Consider the following 25,141-nt stretch of genomic DNA (forward strand, 5'->3'; position numbering starts at 1 on the left):
GCCCAGCATCAGGGTATGCATCTTACATGCACCATCTAACTGCACCTTTGCCCAGCCCAAGAAATGAGGCACAATTACTATTCCCATTTGATAGATAAAGACACTCGGGCAGGATCATAAGCTAGATCTGCTACATGCCCATGCCCGTATCTGCAACTCCAACTATACTGCCTGTGCCGTTCAGTGACCACTCCAAGTCAATATGGGGCTCCTGGGCTCCAGAGGCCTCTAGCATATGCATACTGCAGTCAGGGGAGACCTCCCTCGCCTCAGCCTATATCCTAGCATGCTATAGGAGACTAAGGAATAAAGAGAACCCACAGAAACTAACCCTGGTGAACCAGGACTCATGGACCAGAGGGCGGGCAGATCTACCCATTCACCCACCACTCCCACCTGCTGGGAAAGTGGTACTTGAGTTGTTAACACCCCTTCTGGTTGTCCATTGCACTTAGCATAAAATCTTAACTCCATACCCTAGCCGAGGGGCCCCACATGGTCTGACTCCCTACCCTCCCTACTCCTCACAAACTCACCTCCTGCCTCTCTCCTGTGTTCTCCAGTCTCTAGCTTTCTACCCATCTCCTGCAGGTGCCAAGCTCACTTATGTCCTGTGGTCCTTGCTTGGGTTGTTTCCTCTGTCTGGAATGTCCTTCTCCCAGATTTTCACATGGCTGCTTCCTCCTTTTTATTCAGTTCTCAGCTCCTATGTTACCACATCCTCAGGGAGTCCCTAATGGATCATTTGACCTAGAATAGTAGGCCCCCTTCCCAGCAGTCTGTAGTCTCTGAATCATTTCTTTCAAAGCAATTAATACTTTGTGAAATGACCTTATTCCTTTTTGTTAATGTGTTTATTATCTGTCATTTCCCCTTCCTACACACACACACACACACACACACACACACACCCTGCCTCACTCACTCTAGAACTGCACTATCCAATATGGTGGCCATTAGCCACATGTGTGGCTATTTAAATTTAAACTAAATTAGATTAAAAAAATAAGTTCCTCAGGGGACACCTGAATGGCTCAGTTTATTAATCGTCCAACTCTTGGTTTCAGCTCAGGTCATGGTCTTGTGGTTTAGTGGGTTCAAGCCCCATGTCGAGCTCTGCACTAGCAGCACAGAGCCTGCTTGGGATTCTCTATCTCCGTCTCTCTCTGCCCCGCCTCCACTCACATTGTCTCTGTCTCTCTAAAAATAAACTTAAAAAAAAAAGTTCCTCAGTCACACTAGCCACAAGGGCTATATGTGTCTGCTAGCTACTATACAGGACAACACAGACAACTGAATGCTTCCATTATCTCAGAAAGTTCCATTGGATATAGGTGTTCTAGAATACAAGCCCCAATATAAACACAATAGTGGCTTCATCTATCTTATTTACCCCACTCTAGAATAATGCCTCACAGGTAGTAGGCACTCAACAAAATAAAAATAAAAATTTATGGAAAGAATGAATGTAAGAAGACTTACATAAATGTAGTTGTCACAGAAGCCAAAAGAAAGTGGGACATGATGAGTTCTGGACCATAGATCTGAAGCCTTGCATGTTCACACACAAGGGCAGTGTTTCTCAGTGATTAATAATGCACAGGCTCTGGCGCCAGGTACCTGGGTTTGAACCTTGGCCTGCTCCTTCCTAGCTGTGTGTCCTGGGACAAGTCACTTCTCCCTGAGCCTTCCCTATCTGAGAACAGCAGAACCTAACTGTATAAATAGCAGAGCTAATACATGTAAAGGGTTTACAATAGGCCCAGCTCCCAGTGAGGACTATGGAAGTGTTGGCCATTTTTAAGGTCTGAATCCAATCTTCTTCCTTCCTAACCCTCTTTTGCTATCAATAACCCACTGAGATTTCTCTACAGGGTTCATTTATGACAAAACACAGATCCCTCTGCTTTCTATGAACAGAACTGATTCTTTGGGCCCACGAGGGGCCCTGATTCTTTTAGGAAATCTCTCTTGCCACACCCAGTCTTCAGAGACTCCCTTCTCTGGATTCCTATAAAACTGATTCTGTTATTTAACTTGCCAGATAAGTTACCTCACCTTAATTTCTACTTAGCTCCTTGAGGATCAGTGGGGATGTTACACCGCCTAGTATCCCCACAACCAAACACAGATCTAAGCTTAGGCCTCAAAAAAAAAGAAAAAAGAAAAAGAAAAGAACAGAACAGAGAAGAGAAGAGAAGAGAAGAGAAGAGAAGAGAAGAGAAGAGAAGAGAAGAGAAGAAAAAAAGTCTGGGGAAAAGGGAGTATAATTCAAACAGGGCTGGGGAGACTTGGGTCCTACCTGCTTCTAGGGGTTCACAGCCTCCCTTGCTTCAGGCCAGCTACACCTCATTGTGTTCCTCTAGCATACAGGAAGGATTAAGGAAAAAAAAGAGGGACTGCCCATAATCCCACCACCCAGATTTAGCCACTAACATCTGGCATACTCATTTCTGGCCTTTTTCTTATGTATAAATAAAAATTTTGAAAATAATACTAGTTTTCCATTAAAAATCAGAACAATATACATGCTTACAATCTCCTTTTACCGTACCACCTCCAATCCAAATCTGCTCTCCACCACCAGGGTTTGCCCTTTTTATGTATTAATATATACTTATGCATATACATACAGCCACAGTATAGAGGGTTACAGTATAGAGGGTTGCTTTATTTTTTATTTACATAAATGTCAGACTTCAGATATGGTTTTTGCAACTTGCTTTTTCCCCCAATTTTTTTCACTATGTTTTTGAAATGTACCCATTGTTTCCAATGTCTCACAACCGCTATAATAAACAAGTCTATGATTTTAAGGCTCTATGAGTTATGTAACCATCACCGCAATTGATTTCAGAACGAGTTCATCACTCCATAAAGAAAACAAGTGCCCATTAGCGGTCAGTCACTCAAAGGGCAGGTTTATGTAATCAGAGCCAGAGTTAGATAACTCCTAGAGGAAGCTGAGAGGCCCTGCCTATACAATGGATGTTTTCCTTTGTGCCCTCTTCTCTCTCTCTACTGCCCTGCACAGAACTGCCTCCATCTTTGGAATTTTGTGGCTCTCAGAGTTTCTCCTGCCTCAAGAGTAAAGCTTGGATAACCGTCAATGTCCAGTGTCAGACACTGGCCAGTCTGGAAAGTTGGAAAAAAACAAACAAACCCAGAATTTGGTTGACTTAACATCATGGGGCATGAGAAAGTAGATCATGCCCAGGAGAAACAGGCAACAGAAGCCGTACCCTGGCTCCAAGGAGGGAGAGGGGGAGAGAGTGGCCCAGGTGGTCCTGATACCAGTTACAAAACTATTGTCCTCCCATCCCTGAGAGAAAAACCAACATGGCTACCCCAGGCCAGGGTCAAGTCAGGTCTCACTGGTAAGAACTTCAAATCCTTCCTATAAATAGGTAGACCCCTTTAAAATTTAAATTAAATTAAAATTTTTAATTTAATATCCAAGATTTGGTGGGAAGAAACTGGAAAGATAACAGTTCTTGAAATTCAGAGAACAAGTCACATGTCCAAAGCCTCACCCAGATATGAGTCATTCACTCCCCAGAATGGCCATCTGATACCCATGTGGGAGACAGGTGTACCCAGTGTCTCTCAGAAAACTTGAAAGAGTCAGAATTCACACATAAGCCTGGGCTTTTCCCACCACCCTGATTATTTCTCCTCTGCCTGGAGCTCTCACAGCCTCTGCTTTGCCTTTGGCTGTGTGTCCACAGGTCCAAGTACAGGAGCTCTTCCCTGCTGGTTCTGCTCAGCTTCTAAGGCAACAACAGGTTCAGGGGAGGGGCGGGATTCACAGCCTTGGAAAGTCAGGACTGGGATCTTGGGATCACTGAGATCAGCTAGTTTATAGATGAGGAAACTAAGAGGCTAGCTCAGGATGACACACTGGCTTGGTGGCAGAACATGGACTAAATCCAGCTGTCCTGATACTCAGCCCAATGCTACTTCCAGGCCATCATGCAGAAAGAAAATTCCCAGCCAGCAAGGTCAGAGTTATACATACCTCCTCTGCAACAAAGTCCATGGTATCAAATGTGATTCGGCCTTGCTTCCTTTTCTGGCGGGGGGGGGGGGGGGGGAGAAAAAGGAATGAAGAAGAAGAAAGAGAATCAGCAAGAGTGCTCCTAAAATCTTGCACTTAAACCCTCCTGCGTCCCCATCCCCATGGTGGTCAGGAAGCCACAGGAACCCTTCTACCAGCTGGCCCTCTCATGTCTACCTCAAAGGCCCAAATTCAGACCCAGACTTAGGCCCAGAATTGACAATATGTCATTGTAAATATGGGCTGGGGGAGGATAAAGAGAGGAAGAATGGAAAGAGAAAAGAAAGAGGGGGAAAGAAGCAAATGGGAAAGTGGAGAGGGACAAAAAGGGATAAAACGGAGGCACCAATGAAGCCAATCTTCACCAAGTGCCTATAAGGAGCCAAGCATGTGCTTCTTCCTTATTTATTCCATTTCATCATCAGGACAAAGCAGGTATTACTGAGCTCCATTTTGAACTCGAGGTGAGTGAAGGAACCTTCCCAAGGATCACACACTGAGTATACAGTCTTCTTCTAGAATATGGCCAGGAGGAGGAGGTGTAAGAGATCTTGGGCATGAACCAACCCAACTCTATCTCCTAATGGATGCAGGGGAGCTGTGGAAAGGTAGAGGAAGAGGCAGAGAGAAGGGGAAGGATACGTTAGGAGCAGCTGGGGAGAAGGAAAGGGACAAACAAGGCCCTGACCACCATCTGAGCCAAACCAGGACCCCCACGCATCTGTCTAGGTAGGCATACCTCAGGTCCTCCCCACCCAACTGCCCCATATATAGCTTGTGTACCTGTATGGTGCTTCTCAAGAAGGCCAGTGAAGGAAAGCAGTGGTGCTCAGAAAGATATGAATTCACATGCTCTGATGAAAACTGGTCTCTCTACCCAACCCTACACTCCGGCCCCCCAGCTCTCTGCCCATTGCACATATGACTCCCATAGGCTGCCGTTGAGAGAGGCTTCTGCTCTGCTCAAGGCCACCCTGCCTAGGCAATGTTGTTTGGCCTCACACTCCCCCAATGACAAGACTGATTTGAGTCTTCAACTTCCAAATGCCCAGGCACCAGCTCAAGTCTTCTGGTAACAAAGACTCCTGTTACCACTGCATGATGACACCCTGAGTCAGAATTTCCTTCCTGACAGCAAACCTGTCTCTCAGGTTCCAATTCTTCCACTCCATCCCCTCCCAACTTATGGCCCAACCACAGGGCAGAATCTGGCTGCAGACTCCATTGGTTTGGCCGAATAATGTCTTTAAAATATATGAATTTGAGGGGCACCTGGGTGGCTCAGTTGGTTGAGCTTCCAACTGCAGCTCAGGTCATGATCTCACAGTTTGTGGGTTGTCCCTCCCCTCCCCGCCCTCAAAAATAAATATTAAAAAAAATTAATATATGAATTTGAATGTCTTTAGATAGGGCATTCTCTTCCTTTCTGCAGACCCAGAGGCCCCAACTCCCTGCTACATCTTAAACTCAGCCCCACATACCTGCTGGCCCCTTCAAGACCAATCTAAGACTGCATTTCTTTCACTCATCAGCACTGCCCATACCCCTCTCCTTCAGAAACCATTTGGGGCAAATTCTTGGACTGAATCACTGGGTGGAGTTAGGAAGCAGGGCTGAATCTAGTCACTCTAGGCACAAAAGGAAAATGGGCAGAGTTCATCCAGGGATTGGGAAAAACTTTGGAGTCCTGGATGGTAATGAAGACACCTTTGGGAATCCAGAACAGGTTAACAGAAGGTGATCAACTTTTCTGAGCTAAATAGGGCACATGAGATATCACTGGCATAAACTGCAACCTTCTAGAAAATCTAGACAGCATGGTCTCCAGAGTGAGCAGGGCCATGCATGTGTTCCCTTGTTTAAATGGGGGGGACAGGAAAGAAGATAGAGAAGATGAACAGTGGTGGGCATTCAGAAAACCCAGACTCTAATGAGACTTCTGGATTTCTCTGGCTCCTTTGATTCCTGCTGATATGGAGATAGCTTCTTCCCCACTCCGGATGTTTCTTTCTACATGGAGGTAGTTGCACTGGTAGAACACTACCGGCCCCTTTCTTGCACATTGAGAAGGAGCGACTTAAACTCCTTGGTGAATTTTGGAAAGAAAAACTGGGTGTGATCATTCCTTCTCTGTCCCTCTGAGCCCACATTCTACTCTGTCCTCCTCTGTTGTGAATGTGGGGCAGGAAGTCCTGGTCCCACAGTGGAGGCCTGCCTTGGTTCAGCACTGTCTCTGGGCACATAAGGTTGTCTAATTTGGGTATGTAGTTCTAGGTCATCTTCTCACTTGATGATATAAGTCACTTCTCCAATAGAAGTCCCATTGTTAACAAAAGTGACAGTTGGGTCTTCTATCTGTTTTTCCCTTTGTCTTCTGTTGGTTCAGAATATGGACTAGGAAGTGAGGTGCTATTTATTGGACCCCTCCCCTTAAGCCCTCATAATCCTGCCAAGGCCAGCTGCTTACATCCCAGAAGGAAAAGAGAGGGTGCTTTCTGTGAGGAGTCTCAATGATCTGATATTCCCGAAATCCCCCAAGGCCCTGGCGGAACATTTTACACACTCGGATCATCACAATGATATCCTTGGTGAGCCGGTACAGCCCCTGTGGAAACAAAACAAACAAGATCGTAGAAACCATTTGTTTTTAACAGCCACCAGCACGCTGGACATTGCTAACAAGGTGAGATGGAAGAGTGGTGTGCCAGAGCCATGGTTATGTTTTCGCAAAGTTTTCAAGCCTGTTCAAATCATGTTGGTAGCCCAAAAATGGCCACAGCAGGAAGTATTTATGCCGCAGAAACAGATAACTACTACAAATGGGGGCACCTCCCTCCCCAAGAGCTGGTCATGTAAAATATTCACCAACCCAGCTCTAGTTATATACTAAGTCCTTCACTCTGGTCCAGAAAACAGCACAAATAACAGTAGGGTACAGTGATGCAAAGAGCTTGTATTTTGGAATTAGATGGATCTGAGGAAAGAACAGTCAAGCAGATGCAACACTGCTGGCTTTGAAGACAGAGGAAGGGGGCCGTGAGCCAAGGGATGTAAGTAGTCTCTAGAAGTTAGGAAGTCCAGGAAATGCATTCTTCCCTAGACTCTCAAGAAAGGAATGCATCCCTGTTGATACATGGATTTTAGCCCAGGGAGACCCATGCCAGACTTCCAGCCAATGTAAGATAATATAATCTGTATTAAGCCACTAAACTGTGCGATATGTTTTTTTTTAAGTTTATTTATTTATTTTGAAAAAGACAAAGACAGCCCAAGTGGAGGAGGGGCAGAGAGAGAGGGAAAGAGAGAGAATCCCAAGTAGGCTTTGTGCTGCTGGTATAGAGCCCAACTCAGGGTTCAAACTCATGAAACCGTGAGATCATGATGTGACCCAAAACCAAGAGTTGGACGCTTAACTGACGGAGCCGCCCAGGCACCCCTAAATTGTGTGATACTTTAGTTAACAGAAGCGATAGGAAACTAATATAATCACTCATCCAAGCTGGGCCATCGATTCCACGCATTCCTTGAACCTGGGAATTTGGAACTGGAACTGAGAACAAATCAGACTCTTTATCCCAGTATGAATTTGGGAGTAAGGGCAGTCACCCTCTGCCTGCCAAGTAAAAATACAGGGCATAGGGAAACAAGTTCAACACCACAGAGACAAATCCAGAATGTGAGGCAATCTACAAGTCAACTAACCCAGTTTCTTAAGAGACATACAAATAAATGTAAAGCATGAACCTTGATTGGGCCCTGATTCATAATAACAAGCTGTAAAAGCCATTATTTAGGGACAAATAAGGAAATTGAATATGACTAGAGATTAGATGATATTAGGGAATTAGTGTTAATTTTCTTAGTATTATAGTGACATTATGTCTTTATTTTTAAGAAATGTCATAAAAAATGCATCTTACTCTCAAATGATTCAGCAAACACACACCTATGCACAAACACACACACAAATATGTACAGTCAATGTGGCAAAATGCTGACTGTTAGATCTAAGGGGTGATCATTACATATACTGCAACTTCTGTGCTTGAAAATTTCTATAATTAAATTCAAAAGCTAAAAACTTTTATTAACTTCTGTTAATAAGGACATAATAAATAAAATGAAAAGATAAACTGAAGACTGGAATATATTGGCCACGCACATAATCAACAAAGGATTACTATCCAAAATTACAAAGAATAGCTATTACAAAAAATTACTATCCCAAACTGTTTTTTAATTTTAAAGAATTCTATAAATCAAAGGAAAAATACATATAACCCAAAAGAAAAATGAACAAAGGATATGAATAGGTAATGCAAAAGGAAAACTCAGATTACCTGTAAGTAATGAAAAGAGGGGGCACCTGGGGGCGCCTGGGTGGCTCAGTTGGTTAAGCGTCTCACTTCAGCTCAGGTCATGATCTCACTGCTTGTGGGCCCTGCGTCAGGCTCTGTGCTGACAGCTTGGAGCCTGGAGCCTACTTTAGATTCTGTCTCCCTCTCTCTCTCCCCCTCCCCTGCTTCATGCTCTGTCTCTCTCTTTCAAAAATAAATATACATTAAAAAAAAATGTTTTTAAAGAAAAGAGGGGCACCTGGCAGGTTCAGTCGGAGCAGCATGCTAGTCTTAATCTCTAGACTGTGAATTTGAGCCCCACATTGGCTGTGGAGATTACTTAGATAAAAATTAAAAAAAAAGAAGATGAAGAAGAAAGAAAGAAAGAAAGAAAGAAAGAAAGAAAGAAAGAAAGAAAGAAAGAAAGAAAGAAAGAAAGAAAGGAAGGAAGAAGGGAAGGGGGGAAGAAACGGGTGCCTGGATGGCTCAATCAGTTAAGCATCCAACTCTTGATTTTGGCTCAGGTTCATGAGATTGAGCCCCACATTGGGCTCCACGCTCAAAGTGTGAAGCTTGCTTGGGATCCTCTCTCCCTCTCTCTCTGCCCCTCTCACGCTTGCTCACTCTCTCTCTCTAAAAATAAATAAACTTTAAAAAATATACATGGAAGGAAGGAAGGAAGAAAGGAAGAAAGGAAGGGAGGGAGGGAGGGAGGGAGGGAAGGAAAGGGGTGCCTGAATGGCTCAGCTGGTTAAGCATCTGACTTCAGCTCAGGTCATGATCTCACCACTTGTAAGTTCGAGCCCCACATTGGGCTTCTCTGTCTCCTTCTCTCCCTGCCTCCCACCTCAAAATAAATACACTTAAAAATTAAAAAAAAAAAAAAAAGAAAGAAAGAAGGAAAGATTCTGGGGGCACCTGACTGGCTCAGTCAGTGGAGCATGCAAATCTTGATCTCAGGGTTGTGAGTTTGAGCCCTATGTTGAGTGTAGAGAGTACTTAAAAATAAAACCTTAAATTAGAAAGAAAGAAAAGGAAGGAAGGAAGGAAGGAAGGAAGGAAGGAAGGAAGGAAGGAAGGAAGGAAGGAAGGAAGGAAGGAAGGAATGGGGGGAGGGAAGGAAGGGGGGTGGGAAGGGAGGGGAGGAACATTACTAGAGATAACAGAAAGTAAGTTAAAGTGACAACGATACCATTTTATGCTTACCAGATTTGGGGAATGGAAGGCATTTCCCATGGGAAAAGCTGAAAACAACTGAATGTATCAACACATTATAAGACAGTAAGAGGAGTGAACATAGCACTAGAGTTGTTTGTACATGTATGTCTATGTGGGTAAAGCTCACACAAAATTTTGAGTGAAAAAAAGGTTGAAAAATGATGCCATTTTTGATACCATTTTAAAAAATGTGCTACATGCTATGTTGCTTACAAATACATACAAATGTAATAAAATTTTTTAATCTAGATAGGAAGGGTACACATCCTGAGGAAAGTGGTCACCAGTGAGGAGGAACAGAATGGGATGGTAAGAAGGTTCACCTGTAACTGTAATGTTTTCTTTGAAAAATATATATCTGCAGGAAATATGGAGAAAGTTTTTATAAATAAAATTAATACTCATCACATACCAATTTTCCATTGTCAGGCACTATTCTAAGCCCTCTATATGTATTGGCTCATTTAGCCCTCAACAATAAATCAATTCAGTAGATACTATCATCACCTTTACAGAGGCAAAAACAGGCACAGCAAATCAAGTAACTTGCCTAATACTAATATTAGTCATAGGACTAACAGGTGATAGGGATTTGAACCCAGCAGTCTGGCTCCAGGGTCCATAAATTTAACCTATCACTCTGTCCTGCTACCAGGCCTTATTCTCTCTGGATTTCACAATAGCAGGAAAGGTGGATACAGAGCCGTTCTTAGGGGCTTGGAGTAGCCTGTGGTAAGCCCATTGTCAAGAGGATAGTAGTCTAAAGGGAAGGGGTCAGGATTCAGTCTTTCTGAAGCCTAACATGGAAGTCTACCCTTTGTGCCATGCTGTGACCCCAAAAGGTGCAGGGTGGGCCCCCTCCTACACCTGCCTCTCCCTTCCTCAAAATACCTGTTTGTGCAACCTTCCACTCTCCCCTCCCAGGACCCCTGACACTCCTCACCAGTTCCTTCTTCAGGATCTGCCATGAATAAGACACTCTATATCTCCTCATGGTTCCTGAGCTGGCAAATGGCATAACGAGCCCCTTTGCCTTTCAAGGGTAGGACCTCAAATCCTTCCCAAAGAATCCACTTATATTAGAAACAAATAGCTTCCCGCAGTGGCAAGGTAGAAGCTCCTCTCCACTCCTCATACCCTACCAACAGCTTCTGAAAGCCTTGAGTTCTGAGAAAAATCTCATTCTCAGAATCTCCTTACGTCACAATGGAGGGTTCTGGAAGAGAAGGCAGTGGGAAGGAATTGGAACCTGGGAGTCTAATATTTATTGAGCACCAACAGGCATTATCTTATTTATCTCACAACAACCACAAGGTGAGGGGCCTCCTACCCAGTCCCTACATAAGACTGAGGCTCCAAGTAGCTAACTGACTGCCAATCATGGGGCCATCTTAAAGGAAGTAGGAGGTTTCTGGGCTGGGAGCAGGAGCACCCAACACCTCAGCCTAGGGGGCACTCTGAGGCTTAGAACTTGGGAGACCCTGAAGTGTTGGTGTATGGCACTGTCCTACAAATCTTGTTAAATCAGCAAATCAGGAACACTCAGAAAATCAGAAGTCCTCCAGAGACGCCTAGGTGGCTCAATCGGTTAAACGTCTGACCAGTTCAGGTCATGATCTCATGTTTCATGAGTTCGAGCCCCACATCGGGCTCTGTGCTGACAGCTCAGAGCCTGGAGCCTGCTTCAGATTCTGTGTCTCCTTCTCTCTCTCTGCCCCTCCCCCACTCACACTCTGTCTCTTTCTCTCTCAAAAATAAATAAACATTAAAAAGAAAAAAATAAAATCAGAAGTCCTTGGCTAAATGAGGTTAAAATGTTGAAAGGAATTTGGTGGCTAGAACTCAATGACTCTGAGGTCCTTCCAAAGGTAGAGAAGAATATAGGATCTAAAGTACTGCCATCTACTAGATTAAAGATGGCAGTTGATCATCCCAATTTGCTCTCATACAAGAATCTTCAATAAAAAATGACAACTCTGGGTGCTGCGTGGCAGTTAAGCGTCTGACTCTTGATTTCGGCTCAGGTCATGATCTTGCAGTTCATGGGTTTAAGTCCAGTGTCGAGCTTCACGCTGACAGCATGGAGCCTGCTTGGGATTCTCTCTATCCCTCTCTCTCTGCCCCTTCCCTGTCCTCTCTCTCTCTCTGTCAATAAATACATAAACTTGAAACAAAACGAACAAAAAACCCTGATGACTTCAAGTACTGCATGATTTGCCATTCCTAACGAGCTACACCTATCTGCCAACCCTCTCCCCACTGACTGCCAAATGGAAGGACACAACATGGTGAAGACAGTCTGATAGTGAATAAGACCCAAGCTCTGAATTACTCAATTCAAAGGTCACCACTCCTAGGGTGAGCCACTAACCACTTACAAAGATGAGAAGAGATCGAATTGGTTTTTTTCCCCCTTACCTGGAGAAAAGATGCAAAGTACTCAGGGAAAACAGAGTACGTGAAAGTTTCAGACAAAAAGAGAGAAGAGCAGTGTGGGGCTTTTGCCTCCCCTTCCACAGACCTGGTCTTAAGGAAGGAAATACAAAAGTTTAGGGGATTTCTCAAACAAACCACTGGGGATGGGCAAGGCAAGAGAAATGGTGGGAGGTGGCTCTGGACAGGGAGGTACCTGATGGGTCCTGGGAGCTGCCTGACAGGCAAGTGATATGGCGAGGACAGACTCACAAAGGGGGCATTGGAGGATACTGGTAAGTAGGACCAAGAACCTGATGAGACCCTGAAAGTAGACATTCCCTACTTCACCTCTTGCCAGCAGTGGTTGTATAATTTCCCTGGGAATTGGATCAGTATTGGGGAGAAAGAGGCAGGAAGTTTGGAGAACCTTGAACTGGCCTAAGATGAATCAATCAGCATGAAATTACATTCCCTCAAAATTACTGGACTGGATCTCAATTTACCTGAAGATATCTAAATTAAGTTGTCCATGAGGAGGCAGGCTGGAGACTCAGACATTAAAGTCAGCTCTAGAAATTTAAAAAAGTGTCATTTTTGTCCAAGTTTCTAATCTTATAATTGAACTGCTGCAGAATAGAATGTCAGAAAGGGCATTGGTCCTATTCTACTGTGATCTTGGGTAAATCACTTAACCACATTGGGCGTCACTTTCCTCCTTTTATTTAAAAAATTTTTTTGTAAGTTTATTTATTTTGAGAGAGAGAACACGCATGCAAGTGGGGTAGGGGCAGAGAGAGAAGGGAGAGAGAATCCCAAGCAGGTTCTGCACTGTCAGCACAGAGCCTGATGTGGCACTTGAACTCACAAATCCGAGATCATGACCTGAGCTGAAACCAAGAGTCCGGCACTTGACAGACTGAGCCACCCAGGCACCCCATCCTCCTTTTTTTTTTTAATTTTTAAATTTTTTAAATTTTTTTTCTAAATGTTTTTATTTATTTTTGAGACACAGAGACAGAGCATGAACGGGGGAGGGTCAGAGAGAGAGGGAGACACAGAATCGGAAACAGGCTCCAGGCTCTGAGCTGTCAGCAGAGAGCCCAACGCAGGGCTCGAACTCACGGACCGTGAGATCATGACCTGAGCTGAAGTCAGACACTTAACTGACGGAGCCACCCAGGGACCCCACCCCATCCTCCTTTTAAAACTGAGTCAGAGGGTCCCCTGGGTGGCTCAATTGGTTAAGTGTCCAACTTTGGCTCAGGTCACGATCTCACAGCTCATGAGTTCGAGCCTCACGTTGGGTTCTGTGCTGACAGCTCAGAGCCTGGAGCCTGCTTTGGATTCTGTGTCTCTCTCTTCCCTTCTCCCATTTGTACTCTGTCTCTCTCTCAAAAATAAATAAACATTTAAAAAATTTTTTCAAAAACTGAGAGTCAATTCTACAAATAATTTCTTTTTAAGATCCTTGTTTTGCTAATTGTAAGAATTATGCAACAAACATTTATAGAGCCCCAACTACATACAAAGCATGAAAAGGTGAATAAGACATGGTCTCTGTTCACAAGGAGTTCACAATATGGTGGAAATGGAAACCATAAGAGAAAGCCACAAGAGAAAGCTGGACTACAATAAAGCTATGAAGATAAATTGAAGAAAGGGCAGGGCCTGATCAGGGAGCATGAGATGTAGGTGGAATGTGAGATGCCCCAGAGTCCTGGCAGGAAGTAAGGCTGAGCAGGCAGAGGTCACAAACCGGCCACCCATGGGCCAAATTGGGCTTGCAGACTGCTTTATTTGACTCACATGGTGTTCTGGTTAAAATATCGTTAAAACTTAACCTGGTTATCTTTAGTTGGGGAATGGGCTCTCTAATTCACCAAAGTCCTCACCTCACAAAATCGTGTTAACTGCCAGGCACGTTACCTATTTGCAACCCCCAATATAGGATCTATACGGCCTCTTTCAGGCCTAAAGTCCTTTGACTATATAACCAGTGGTTGCAAAATTGTGGTCCACAGGCCATAACTAGCCTGCTGGCTTGTTTTGATAGTTTTGAAAAATTTTGAATTAGTTTGGGTGCCTGGCTGGCTCTGTCAGTAGAACATGCAACTCTTGATCTCAAGGTCATGAGTTCAAGCCCCATATTGGGTGTAGAGATTACTAAAAATAACATCATTCAGAAATGCAAAGATGGTCAATAGAGAATCCATAATCTGTTAACGTGGCTAAGGAGAAAAATCATCTTATCTTCTTCATATATTTAAAAACTTTTTGAAGAGGTGTCTGACTGGCTCAGTGGGTGGAGTCTGCAACTCTTAATCTCGGAGTTCAAGCCCCATGTTGGCTGTAGAGATTACTTAAAAATAAAAGAAAAATATTTTTTTAAAAAAGAAAGAATTTTGAGGTGCCTGGCTGGCTCATTGGGAAAAGTATGGGACTCTTGATCTCAGGGTGGTGAGTTTGAGCCCCACACTGGGTGTAGAGATTACTTAAACAAACAAACTTAAAAAAAATTTTTTTTTAATTTTTGAGAGGGCCACACTAATGAACAGGTCACTCTTGTAGACAAATAGGGCTCCAATGTGCCAGGACCTTAGTAACACTGCACAGAGCATGCTTCAGAGCTGTCCCATTGGTTAAGGGCTACCCCTGGTGGCATTCACTCGCTAGCTTTTCTGGACCGGGCAACCCGTGGCCAGAGAAAGCCCTCAGCGAAGCTGCTTAGAGTAGAAAGCTATCTTGTTGGCCTGTGCAAAAATGGCAAGTCAGGGGGTTAGAGCCAACAGAAAATGCCTGGGGCTGCAGGCCCCTGGGAGAGCTGGCAGAGTTCCAAATTCTCCCCAAAAGGTCAGAACACTTGAAGACAGACCCAATAGCATCTTCTGTAGAACGCTGGTATGGTGAGGGCTGGGCTCTGGGAGCTTCCCTGGTGCCACTGGCATGTGGCAAGGAGAGCAGGGCATGTGGGCTGACAGGGAAATGCACACAGGCCATTTTGCAGCCCTGAAGCTGCCAAGCTCTATCTGCCGGAAGAGGAAAGAACTAAACCCATTCACTCACACAAAACCTCTGTCAGAAGGAGCTTTGCTAATGACCCTAAGACACTTCCTGCCAGTCTGGAATTCTACTTCAGTCCCTTCTCCACACTTACCTCCAGCAAATGGCTGGTTCAGAAAGAACGCACTTCATTTAAAGGGGATTTATAATTAAAATAAATAAATAGCACCAGACCTATATATTACAGAAAAGTGGGAGAAGGAGACAGGGAGCAAGAAAAACAAATGGCAGATAAAAGGCATGCATCAGAAAAAAAATTAACATGAAACAGATGATAATCATGAACAACAAAGAACTCAAAGGGCTTAATACATTTTAAAAACAAGAGTTTAAAGCAAAGGTGCAGAGAGTTCAAAGAGATGAAGCTACTGGAGGAGATGGCATTGGCAAAGGTCAGGAAAGAAGTGTTGTTTTCTTTTGTTTTGTTTTTTAAAAAAACCCACCTCAGAACTGAAGATAATTTCAGAAACATCAAAAAAGGACGCTAGCCTTGCAGAGGTCAGGATTGCATAAAGCAAGTGAAGGAGTTGTCAATGAACAATTAAAATGGAACCAAGAAATAGCAGAGCTAACAGGTATGGAGATACACAGAGAGAGTGGGAGGATTAAGTACATGGGTTTCTTCTACTTTTATAGCTGTAAATCTCTGTTTTTTAAGATTTTAAGTAATCTCTACACGCCAACATGAGGCTCAAAGCTACAACCTTGAGATCAAGAGTGCACTGACTGAGCCAGCCAGGCGCCCCTATAGCTGTAAATCTTAAGACGCCTTTTAAACCAAATAGACCACGAAACAGATGTATAAGAATATTTAAAGATATAAAGGGAACTAACAACGATAATTAAAAGTGGATGGGAAAGAATGAGAAAAAGAAGTATAACAATTATTCTTTTTTGACTTGAATTTTACACTGGGTGTATATATATCTCACCTATTAAAATGAATGCATCAATTTAAAATTTTTTTAATTTATTTATTTTGAGAGAGAGAGAGACAGAGACAGAGAGAGAAGGAGAGAGAATCCCAAGCAGGCTCCATGCTGTCCGCGCAGAGCCCAGTGTGAGGCTTGAACCCACGAACTGTAAGATCATGACCTGAGCTGAAACCAAGAATCTGATGCTTAACTGAGACACCCAGGCTTCCCCCCCCCTCAAATTTTTTTATTAAGTAAACTCTAGCCCCAATGTGGGGCTGGAACTCATGGCCCCAAGATCAAGAGTCGCATGCTCTACTGACTGAGCCAGCCAGGCACCTGTGAATATATCAATTTTTAAGTAATAAAACAAAATCAATGCAGTACAACACAGCTCCTAGTAAAGCACCACACTATAAACAGGTTCACTGAAAACTAGAAACTGGGAGGGTTGCAATTGAATAAAAATAAATGAAAGGAGAAGATAGGGAAAGGATTATAAAGTATCCAGGCTTCTCAATTTACATTGGTTTATCACGAACAATAATTACTAATAACTGAGTTAAGTGCAAACATAATCCAGCCAGATTAAGCACCCTAGACCAGTTACCTCCAGTTCATCAAAACATCAAAAGATCTTTATCTGAAGATCAAACACATTTGATAAAAAAGGTTATCAAAAAGAAATTAATAAAGTCAGTAGAGAGATTAGGGCAAGCTTCCTAGACTTCATAATAAAAAATACAACACACACACACACACACAGGAACATCCTGGGGGCCTTTTATCCAAACCACCTCATTAGCTGAACCTGCTTTCTCTTCACCATGATCACAGCTGGCCTTCTGAAATGATGTAGGTAGTGTGTGGTGAGTGTAAATGAAATGATTAGATTACTAAATCTTTTGAAAATATGAATGTCCTGTCTACTTGTAACTTACCTTAAAAATTTCTATTTAACACCTCACATTAAGAAAATAATGCAAAATAACAACTGTTGGCAAGGATGGGGAAAAACTAGAACCCAAGTGCACCGATGGTGGGAATGTACAACGGTAGAGCCACTGTGGAAAACAGTACGGCAGCTGCGCAAAATTAACCATAGCATTACCATGATTCAACAATTCTACTTCTGGGTATATACTCAGAGGACTTAACAGCAGAGACTCAAAAAGATATCTGCATACCAATGTTCATAGCAGCATTATTTACAATAGTGAAAAGGCAGAAAAACCCCAATGTCTGTTGACAAATGAATAGCAAAATGCACAACATATATATAATGGAATATTCCTTAAAAAGGAAGGAAATTCTGATACATGCTATAACTTTGATGAACCTTGAAAACATTATGCTAAGAAGCCAGACACAAAAGGACAAATATTGTAGGATTTCATTTATATGAGGTTCCTACAAGAGTCAAATTCACAGAGACAGAAAATAGAATGGTGGTCTCGGGGGCTAGGAGGGGTGAATGGGGAGTTATTATTTAATGGGTATAGAATTTCAGCTGGGGAAGATGAAAATTTGCTGAAGACAGATGGTAGTGATGGCTACATGACAATGTGAATGTACTTAATGCCACTGAACTATACACTTAAAGACAGTTAAAATGGTAAATTTTGTTTTGTAGATTATACCACAATTTTTCTTTAAGTTAAAAATAATAATGTTCCCCTTCTCTCTCCATTCCTAAATGATTGTCTAGAAGCCATAGGTGGGGCCAGCCATGGTGGGCATTTGCCTGGGGGGTAAGGGGAGGCTGTGGTGGGATAGCAAGTAGCACTGAAGCCTTGAGCAGGGTTGGGGGAATGGAAGCAACTACAGGAGACTAGCTACTTTTAAGAGGATAGGTCAAAGAAGACCTTGAGAGCCAAGTTTCTCTCTGTTGAAGAAGGGAATTAAGTGTATGGAAAGGGAGAAAACTGGAATAAACCCCCTGGCGTTAAACTTGAGGTAAAGTTGTTGGTGTGAACTCATGGATTTCTAGAGAGAGAGAGACAGATGCAGAAATAGAGATACAAATATATATATATATATATATATATATATATATATATATATATATATATATATACACACATACATACACACACACACACACACACACACACACACTGGTAAAAACACAAAAATTCAACTGAGTAAATTTGAAGATCTAATTGGCTTTATCAAACAATTCATAAATCATGCGGTACCTCCTCTAGCAAACAGAGATGCTTTGAAGAGTTATGCAAAATGGAAGGGTTTCACAGAGAAGAGGTGGGGCAAGGAAGTCAGCAAAGGAAAGGTGAGAGTTCCTGGGAGGAAAGTAAGAGTTCAGGATGATCGCTTCTCACTGGCTGAGCCACAGCACTTCCCATTGGCTGGGTTTGTTGCTGGGCCAGAATTACCTCCTTTCCTTTTGCCCAGGTAGTGAAGTAGTAACACCTTCCCATTGGGAGATGGAAGATACTTGTCCTCCAGTTTGGGGTAACTGGCCACAAGTGGTTGGGTGAGAGCTCCCCCTACTGGCCTTTCCAACTGCAATTTTAGTTGAGGTTTCCTTTACTAACTTTCGGGGTATATACATGCATGCGTACATATATACATACATACACCCTAGCTCTGTTCATGAGGGAGTCATACATACACGCATGCATGCATACATACATACACCCTAGCTTTGTTCCTGAGGGAGCCTGGGAGCAGCAATTATTCCAACAGCAACGAACAAACCCAGTGTCCAAATCCTGGTTTCTAAACACCATTCTCCACTAAAAGAATAAAGGTTTCTTGGAGAAATGGCTGATTCCAGAGCTGTGATGGGGAAGGTACAATGTACTTAAAACTAAGGAAAATTTCAAAAAATGATGGCACATGTCAAAAGGATACAAAAGGACATGAGCAGGTTCCCACTGGTCAAATCCAGGATAATTTGAGCATCAGAATGAATAATGAATTCCACTGGTAAGCAAGATGCAGTAATCCCATTACAGCCTCTCTCCCTCGTCTCTTACAACTAAAAACTTTGGACAAAACACAAACAGCAACTAACTTGGGACTCTTACAAGTAAATAATGGCAAGTGTACTGGGGGGTTGGTAGTAAAAAAGAAGAAACAGGGGCTCCTGGGTAGCTTAGTTGGTAGAAAGTCCAACTTCGGCTCAGGTCATGATCTCACAGTTCAAGGGTTTGAGCCCCATATTGGGCTCGCTACTGCCAGCACAGAGCCTGCTTCGGATCTTCTGTCCCCCTCTCTCTGCCCCTCCCTTGCTTGCACTCTCTCTCTCTCTCTCTCTCTCAAAAATAAATTTTAAAAAACAAAACAAACAAAAAAAAAACAACCAAACAAACAAACAAACGAATCCCATTGGGGGTGAGTTTCCAAGTTTAATGAAGTAACAGGATATAAGTAACTAGACAAAAATCAATTGTATTTTTACATACTATCAAACAATTAGAAACTAAAAATTTTTAAACAATACCATTTGTAGTAGCACTAAAAACACAAAATACTTAGGTATAAATATAACATAATATGTGCAGATTCTGTACGATGAAAACAATGAAACATTGATGTAAGAAATTAAAGAACACCTAAATAATACCAAACCTGGTACCAGTTCCTTTGCATATATTTCCTCATTGATTCTTCAGAGCCATTCTGTGAGGTAGTTACTACCCCCAAGCTCAGAAAGAGTCTGATTTATCTAAGCCATATTATAAAATAATCCATAGCAGCTTTATTTGGAATAGCCCCAAATTGGAAATAATGCAAATGTCTTTCAACCAGTGCCAGGATAAGCAAGCCATGGTGTACATCCCCACTATGGATTATTACTCAGCAATAAAAATGAACAAACTACTGACATACGAAACAACCTAGATGAATTAGATGAATCTCCAGGGATTTATTCTGAATGAAAAAAGCCAGTCCCAAATGGCTACTTATTGTATGATTCCATTTACATAACATTTTTTGAAGTGACAAAATCATAGAGATGGAGAACAGATTAGTGGTTGCCTGCAGCTAAGGATAGGGGGGCTGTTAGCGGAGAGGAATGGGTGTAACTATAAAGTGGTAGCAATTATAAAGGGATTGTCAGAGCCAGACCCGAAGACCTGACTTTTACTGCCTACCTGCTTGTACTCACCAACCTTTGTCCCACATTTTTCCTTAAGTTCTTCTTTCCAGCTTATCTTTAATTCAGGCAAAAGACCCCAAGGGGCATAACATCCCTGTGGTGGGAACAAAAACTAACCCTTAAGCAATAACAACTTCCTGGACAAAGAGTTGCAGCAGGCCCAGATCACCCAGACCAGTCTGAACACAATCCCTGACTCACACTTGTGCAGATGGACCATGGGGTGACCAACTGTTACCTTCACCTCACTATAATACTAAAATCTTGGGGCACCTGGATGGCTCAGCTGGTTAAGCGTCTGATGTTGGCTCAAATCATGACCTCACAGTTCAGAAGTTCGAGCCCCGCATGAAGCTCTGTGCTGACAGTTCAGAGCCTGAAGCCTGCTTCAGATTCTCTATCTCCCTCTCTCTCTCTGCCCCTCCCCAGCTCGCACTCTGTGTCTCTCTCTCTCAAAAAATAAATAAACAGGAAACAATCAGCAAAACTAAAAGGCAACCGACAGAATGGGAGAAGATATTTGCAAATGACATATCAGATAAAGGGTTAGTATCCAAAATCTATAAAGAACTTATCAAACTCAACACCCAAAAAACAAATAATCCAGTGAAGAAATGGGCAAAAGACATGAATAGACACTTCTCCAAAGAAGACATGCAGATGGCCAACTGACACATGAAAAAATGCTTAACATCACTCATCATCAGGGAAATACAAATCAAAACCACAATGAGATACCACCTTACACCTGTCAGAATGGCTAACATTAACAACTCAGGCAACAACAGATGTTGGCAAGGATGCGGAAAAAGAGGATCTCTTTTGCATTGTTGGTGGGAATGCAAGCTGGTGCATGGTGTATGGAAAACAGTATGGAGGTTCCTCAAAAGACTAAAAATAGAACTACCCTACGACCCAGCAATTGCACTACTAGGCATTTATCCACGGGATACAGGTGTGCTGTTTCGAAGGGACACATGCAACCCCATGTTTATAGCAGCACTATCAACAATAGCCAAAGTATGGAAAGGGCCCAAATGTCCATCAATGGATAAATGCATAAAGAAGATGTGGTATATATATACAATGGGGTATTACTCAGCAATCAAAAAGGATGAAATCTTGCCATTTGCAACTACATGGATGGAACTGGAGGGTATTGTGCTAAGTGAAATTAGTCAATCAGAGAAAGACAAAAATCATATGACTTCACTCATATGAAGACTTTAAGAGACAAAACAGATGAACATAAGGGAAGGGAAACAAAAATAATATAAAAACAGGGAGGGCACAAAACAGAAGAGACTCACAAATATGGAGAACAAACTGAGGGTTACTGGAGGGGTTGTAGGAAGGGGGATGGGCTAAATGGGTAAGGGGTACTAAGGAATCTACTCCTGAAATCATTGTTGCACTATATGCTAATTTGAATGTAAATTTTAAAAAATAAAAAGTAAAATTAAAAAAAATAAATAAACAAACAAACATGATAATACTAAAATCTCCACTCAAGGAGGAGCACAAGCCTCATTTACATAATATACACTGCATGTATAGGCATGGATCCTTAAGGTGCATGCACGACCTTATGCCCACCTCTAACATGTGATGACAAGGCCCTCCTTATCTAAATATTCATCCTAACCCCAAATAAAAGGAATCCATTCATCTTTGCTTAGGGAGTCACAGCTTCAGAAGTTATTACCCATGATCTCCTTAGTTGCTGCAAATAAAGTTTACTTTGTGAGCTCTACGTGGTGTGGTCTCTATCTGTGATTCATTAAAAATCAAACTCACTTTAGTTTGGTTACAGGATCTTAGTGCTCATCAAATGTTTCTAGATATTGATTGTGGTACAGCTGCATGATAAAACTGCATAAGCCTGCATACACATACAAATGAGTACTTCTAAAACTGGTGAAATCTGAATAAACTCTGTGGCTTCTATCATTGTCAATTTCCTGGTTTTGACATTGTATTATGGTTATGTAGGGCATTACCACTGGGGGAAATTGGATGAAGCGTGCATGAGAACTCTCTGTTCTATTTTTGCAAATTTCTATGAATCTATGGTTATTTCCATATAAAAAAAAATGTATCCAGGCTTCTTTACCACAACCGTCAACAGTACGCCATCAAAAGACACCAGTGTCTGAAAGAGTATGGGAGTCATATTAGAGCTCCCCTGCAGAGATGAAACCAACTGCCTCTTTCCTTGATTCAACATTTCCTGAGAGTCAACTGGGAATTCGGCCTTGTGTTGAAAGCTAAGTGATAGGAGATGCATCATTTAGGATCCCTTCCCAAGTGAGCTTCCAAACTAGTGCTAATGAAAAGGCCTAATATGGTAAGAACATTGCACTACAAGTCAAAAGAATTCTGTTCTCATGGAACCACTTACTAGTTTTTTTAGTTTGGACCAATCCATTTCCTTGTGGTGCACTGACTTCTTAACCTGGAAAATTCAGGAGAATGGAACACATATAAATATATTTTAAACTTAACCTGGGCCCTGTGGGTGGGTTCAAGGATATCTGGAAACCACCTGAAATTATATGCAGATGTACGAAAATTCCAGAAGAGATACTGTAACTTTTTTTCAGATTCTGGGGGCTTACTCACCCATACAGTTCAGAATAACTGAATCTAATTTTTGGATTTGATGTCTAAGGTCCTTTCCATTCTAACATTCCATAATTCTAGCAGATCTCCAAGATCTCTCCATTTCTAATATCTCATTATTCTAATAGGGATGCAAGGAATGGACTAGAGATCTAACATTCTGTGATTTCACGGACCACAGAGTTCACTCCCTTTCCTGAGAGTTCAAGGATTCAATTTTTCAACATGGAACTCTAGGCTCTCTATGATTTAACTTACAAATGACCTTCCAACCTCAGCTTTTATCCCTTTCCCAGACCCTGGCCACTCCGTCCTGTAGTCTAAAGTTTCCACAAAGTTTTGCTCCCATTCACTCTGTGCCTCAGCACTGGCAATGCCTTCTACCTAGAATGCCCCTAAATCCACCCTTTTTCTTGAATCTCAATTTAAAGTTCTCCTCCCCAGTAAAGTCTTCCATGACTCTTCATCCTTGCAGCAAGGTTTGATGTGCTCTCTTAGCCCTGGACACTGACTGCCTGTTACCACCCAGAGAATAGGACTGTTGGTTGGTTCACTCAGGGCAGTGAATCAAAATGCCAAGGGACGAGGCAGAAGTAAAGGTTTGAAGCTAGTAGGCCTAACAAACTCTACGTCTCTGTTTTCCCACCTCTGGAAATAAAGAAAAATATCACCTTTAAGGAAAACAACATGAAAGCAATAGTAAATGTAAACAGCATTCTGTTTCAGAGACAAAAAGGAGTGGTGGGGATTGAGGCCATCCAGGACAGGACTGAGCATCTTTGTCTAAAAGAATGCTACTCAGCTCTAGGTAATTGTCGATTGGCAGGAATGTGGGTGGGACCAATGTGTTCAGTTCATCCACTTTCTCACAAAAGCCAGAAATCAGATTTGCATGTGAAATCTCCCAATTTTAAAAGTCAGTAACTAAAAAATATTCAAGACCCACTACATGACTTTCAAGGTTTTTAGGCTGTGAAAACTGTTCTGTGAGGATCCACTTCTACCTATCCAGGAGAGCACATCCTATGGGGGAGGCCAATTTTATATCAGGGCTGCTGGTGTATTGCAAGTTACAGTAAACAGGCCCACTCCTTCTGCACAAAGCAGATACAAAACCCTTCACGGGAGGCTTCTGTCTCTGGGTCTTAGTTTCCCTACCTGTGAAATGGCAATACAAAACATAATTGTGAGTCAGCTGTCAAATAGAATATATCACTTACTGAAGGGTTGTCAGAGCTAGATGCTTTTATATGCACTGTCTCGCTGAATTCTCATGATTTCTGAGGTAAATTTTATTACCTCCACATTTTACAGATAAAAGAACTGTAGCTCAGAAATAGCAATTTACCTAATGAAGTCGGTAACAAACATTTAAAAAGCCCTTACTTTCCAAGGGCTTTAATGATTTAATCCTCTCAACAAGTCTCAAATGGGGGACACCACCAAGGCAGCCGCCGTGCAAACCATACACATAATTTAAAATTTTCTAGTAGTCACATTTAAAAAGTAAAATGACACAGGTTAATTTTAATAATACACTTTATTTGACCCAACATACGCAAAATATTATCAACCTAACATGTTATCAATGTAAAAAATACTGAAATATTTTACCTTTTTTTTTTTTTTGGTACTACATCTTGTGTGTATTTTACATTACAACACATCTCAACTCCGACTAGCCACATTTCAAGGACTCAGTAAGCCCATGCGGCTAGTGGCCACCATATGGGGCAAGGCATCTACAGTCTATTTACTAATCTTAATGTTAAAAGCAGAACAGAGGCACTTGTCCCTTGGTTTCAAAGGACACGCAAAAAATAATTATGGCACAGTTCTTGAGCATACATTTCGTACCATGTACCATGGCAGGGGCAAGTCTTACTATGTGTGTTGGGGATCTTCACACACCCTTGTATTTTGTCATCCTGTCAATAAGGCAAGTGCCTACCGTCCTCTTTTCAGGGAGAGAGGACTTCCCCGGGTCGAGACCTTCCCTACTGCCTGACCTCCGTCCCGCCATCCCGCTCCCGCCACCGGTCGGACGCCGGCCCCAGCGAAACCGTGGCTCGCTATCATCCTAGTCAGGGTCAAGTAAGGAGGCGTTCAAGCAGCGGTAGGTGCGGATCACCTGCGGGCCGAAGTGGATAAAGACCCCTCGGAGCTCCTCCTCCTCCTCCGGCTCGTCTTCCTCCCTCTCCTCCTCAGACTCCGACTCCTTTAACTGGTGCTGGGAGGAGCCATCGTGAAGAGAAGCCCAGCGCACGCCTAGCTGGGAACGCCACCGCTCCCCCGTCACGTCCACCTCCTGACTCGACTCGCTAACGCTAGGGGGCGCCGCTTCCGGGAGGTGGGAGTCGGCTTCCGGGCTCTCTGGCGCCGAACTCATCAT

The 25,141-nt window shown here is 42.7% G+C and overlaps 1 protein-coding gene across 10 annotated transcripts in view; it reads right to left on the minus strand.

Moving 5' to 3' along the window:
• Window positions 1-25,141, minus strand: part of CNBD2 (cyclic nucleotide binding domain containing 2) — a 65,374-nt gene extending 40,233 nt beyond the window's left edge. For 3 of the 10 annotated variants that reach the window (XM_053200008.1, XM_053200006.1, XM_053200012.1), the window contains exons 1-4: window positions 24,881-25,141; window positions 22,529-22,582; window positions 6,525-6,662; window positions 4,019-4,072 (exon numbers count right to left, since the gene is read on the minus strand). In XM_053200008.1, the coding sequence (XP_053055983.1) occupies window positions 4,019-4,072; window positions 6,525-6,662; window positions 22,529-22,582; window positions 24,881-25,141 (507 nt within the window). Of the gene's footprint in view, window positions 1-536; window positions 2,140-4,018; window positions 4,073-4,840; window positions 5,398-6,524; window positions 6,663-8,397; window positions 8,614-10,555; window positions 11,345-22,528; window positions 22,583-24,880 lie in introns of those variants that run through there. The other 7 variants (XM_053200010.1, XM_053200009.1, XM_053200007.1 and 4 more) reach the window with 6 other exon arrangements.

Source organism: Acinonyx jubatus, chromosome A3, assembly GCF_027475565.1.
Source record: "Acinonyx jubatus isolate Ajub_Pintada_27869175 chromosome A3, VMU_Ajub_asm_v1.0, whole genome shotgun sequence".
NCBI lineage: Eukaryota > Metazoa > Chordata > Mammalia > Carnivora > Felidae > Acinonyx > Acinonyx jubatus.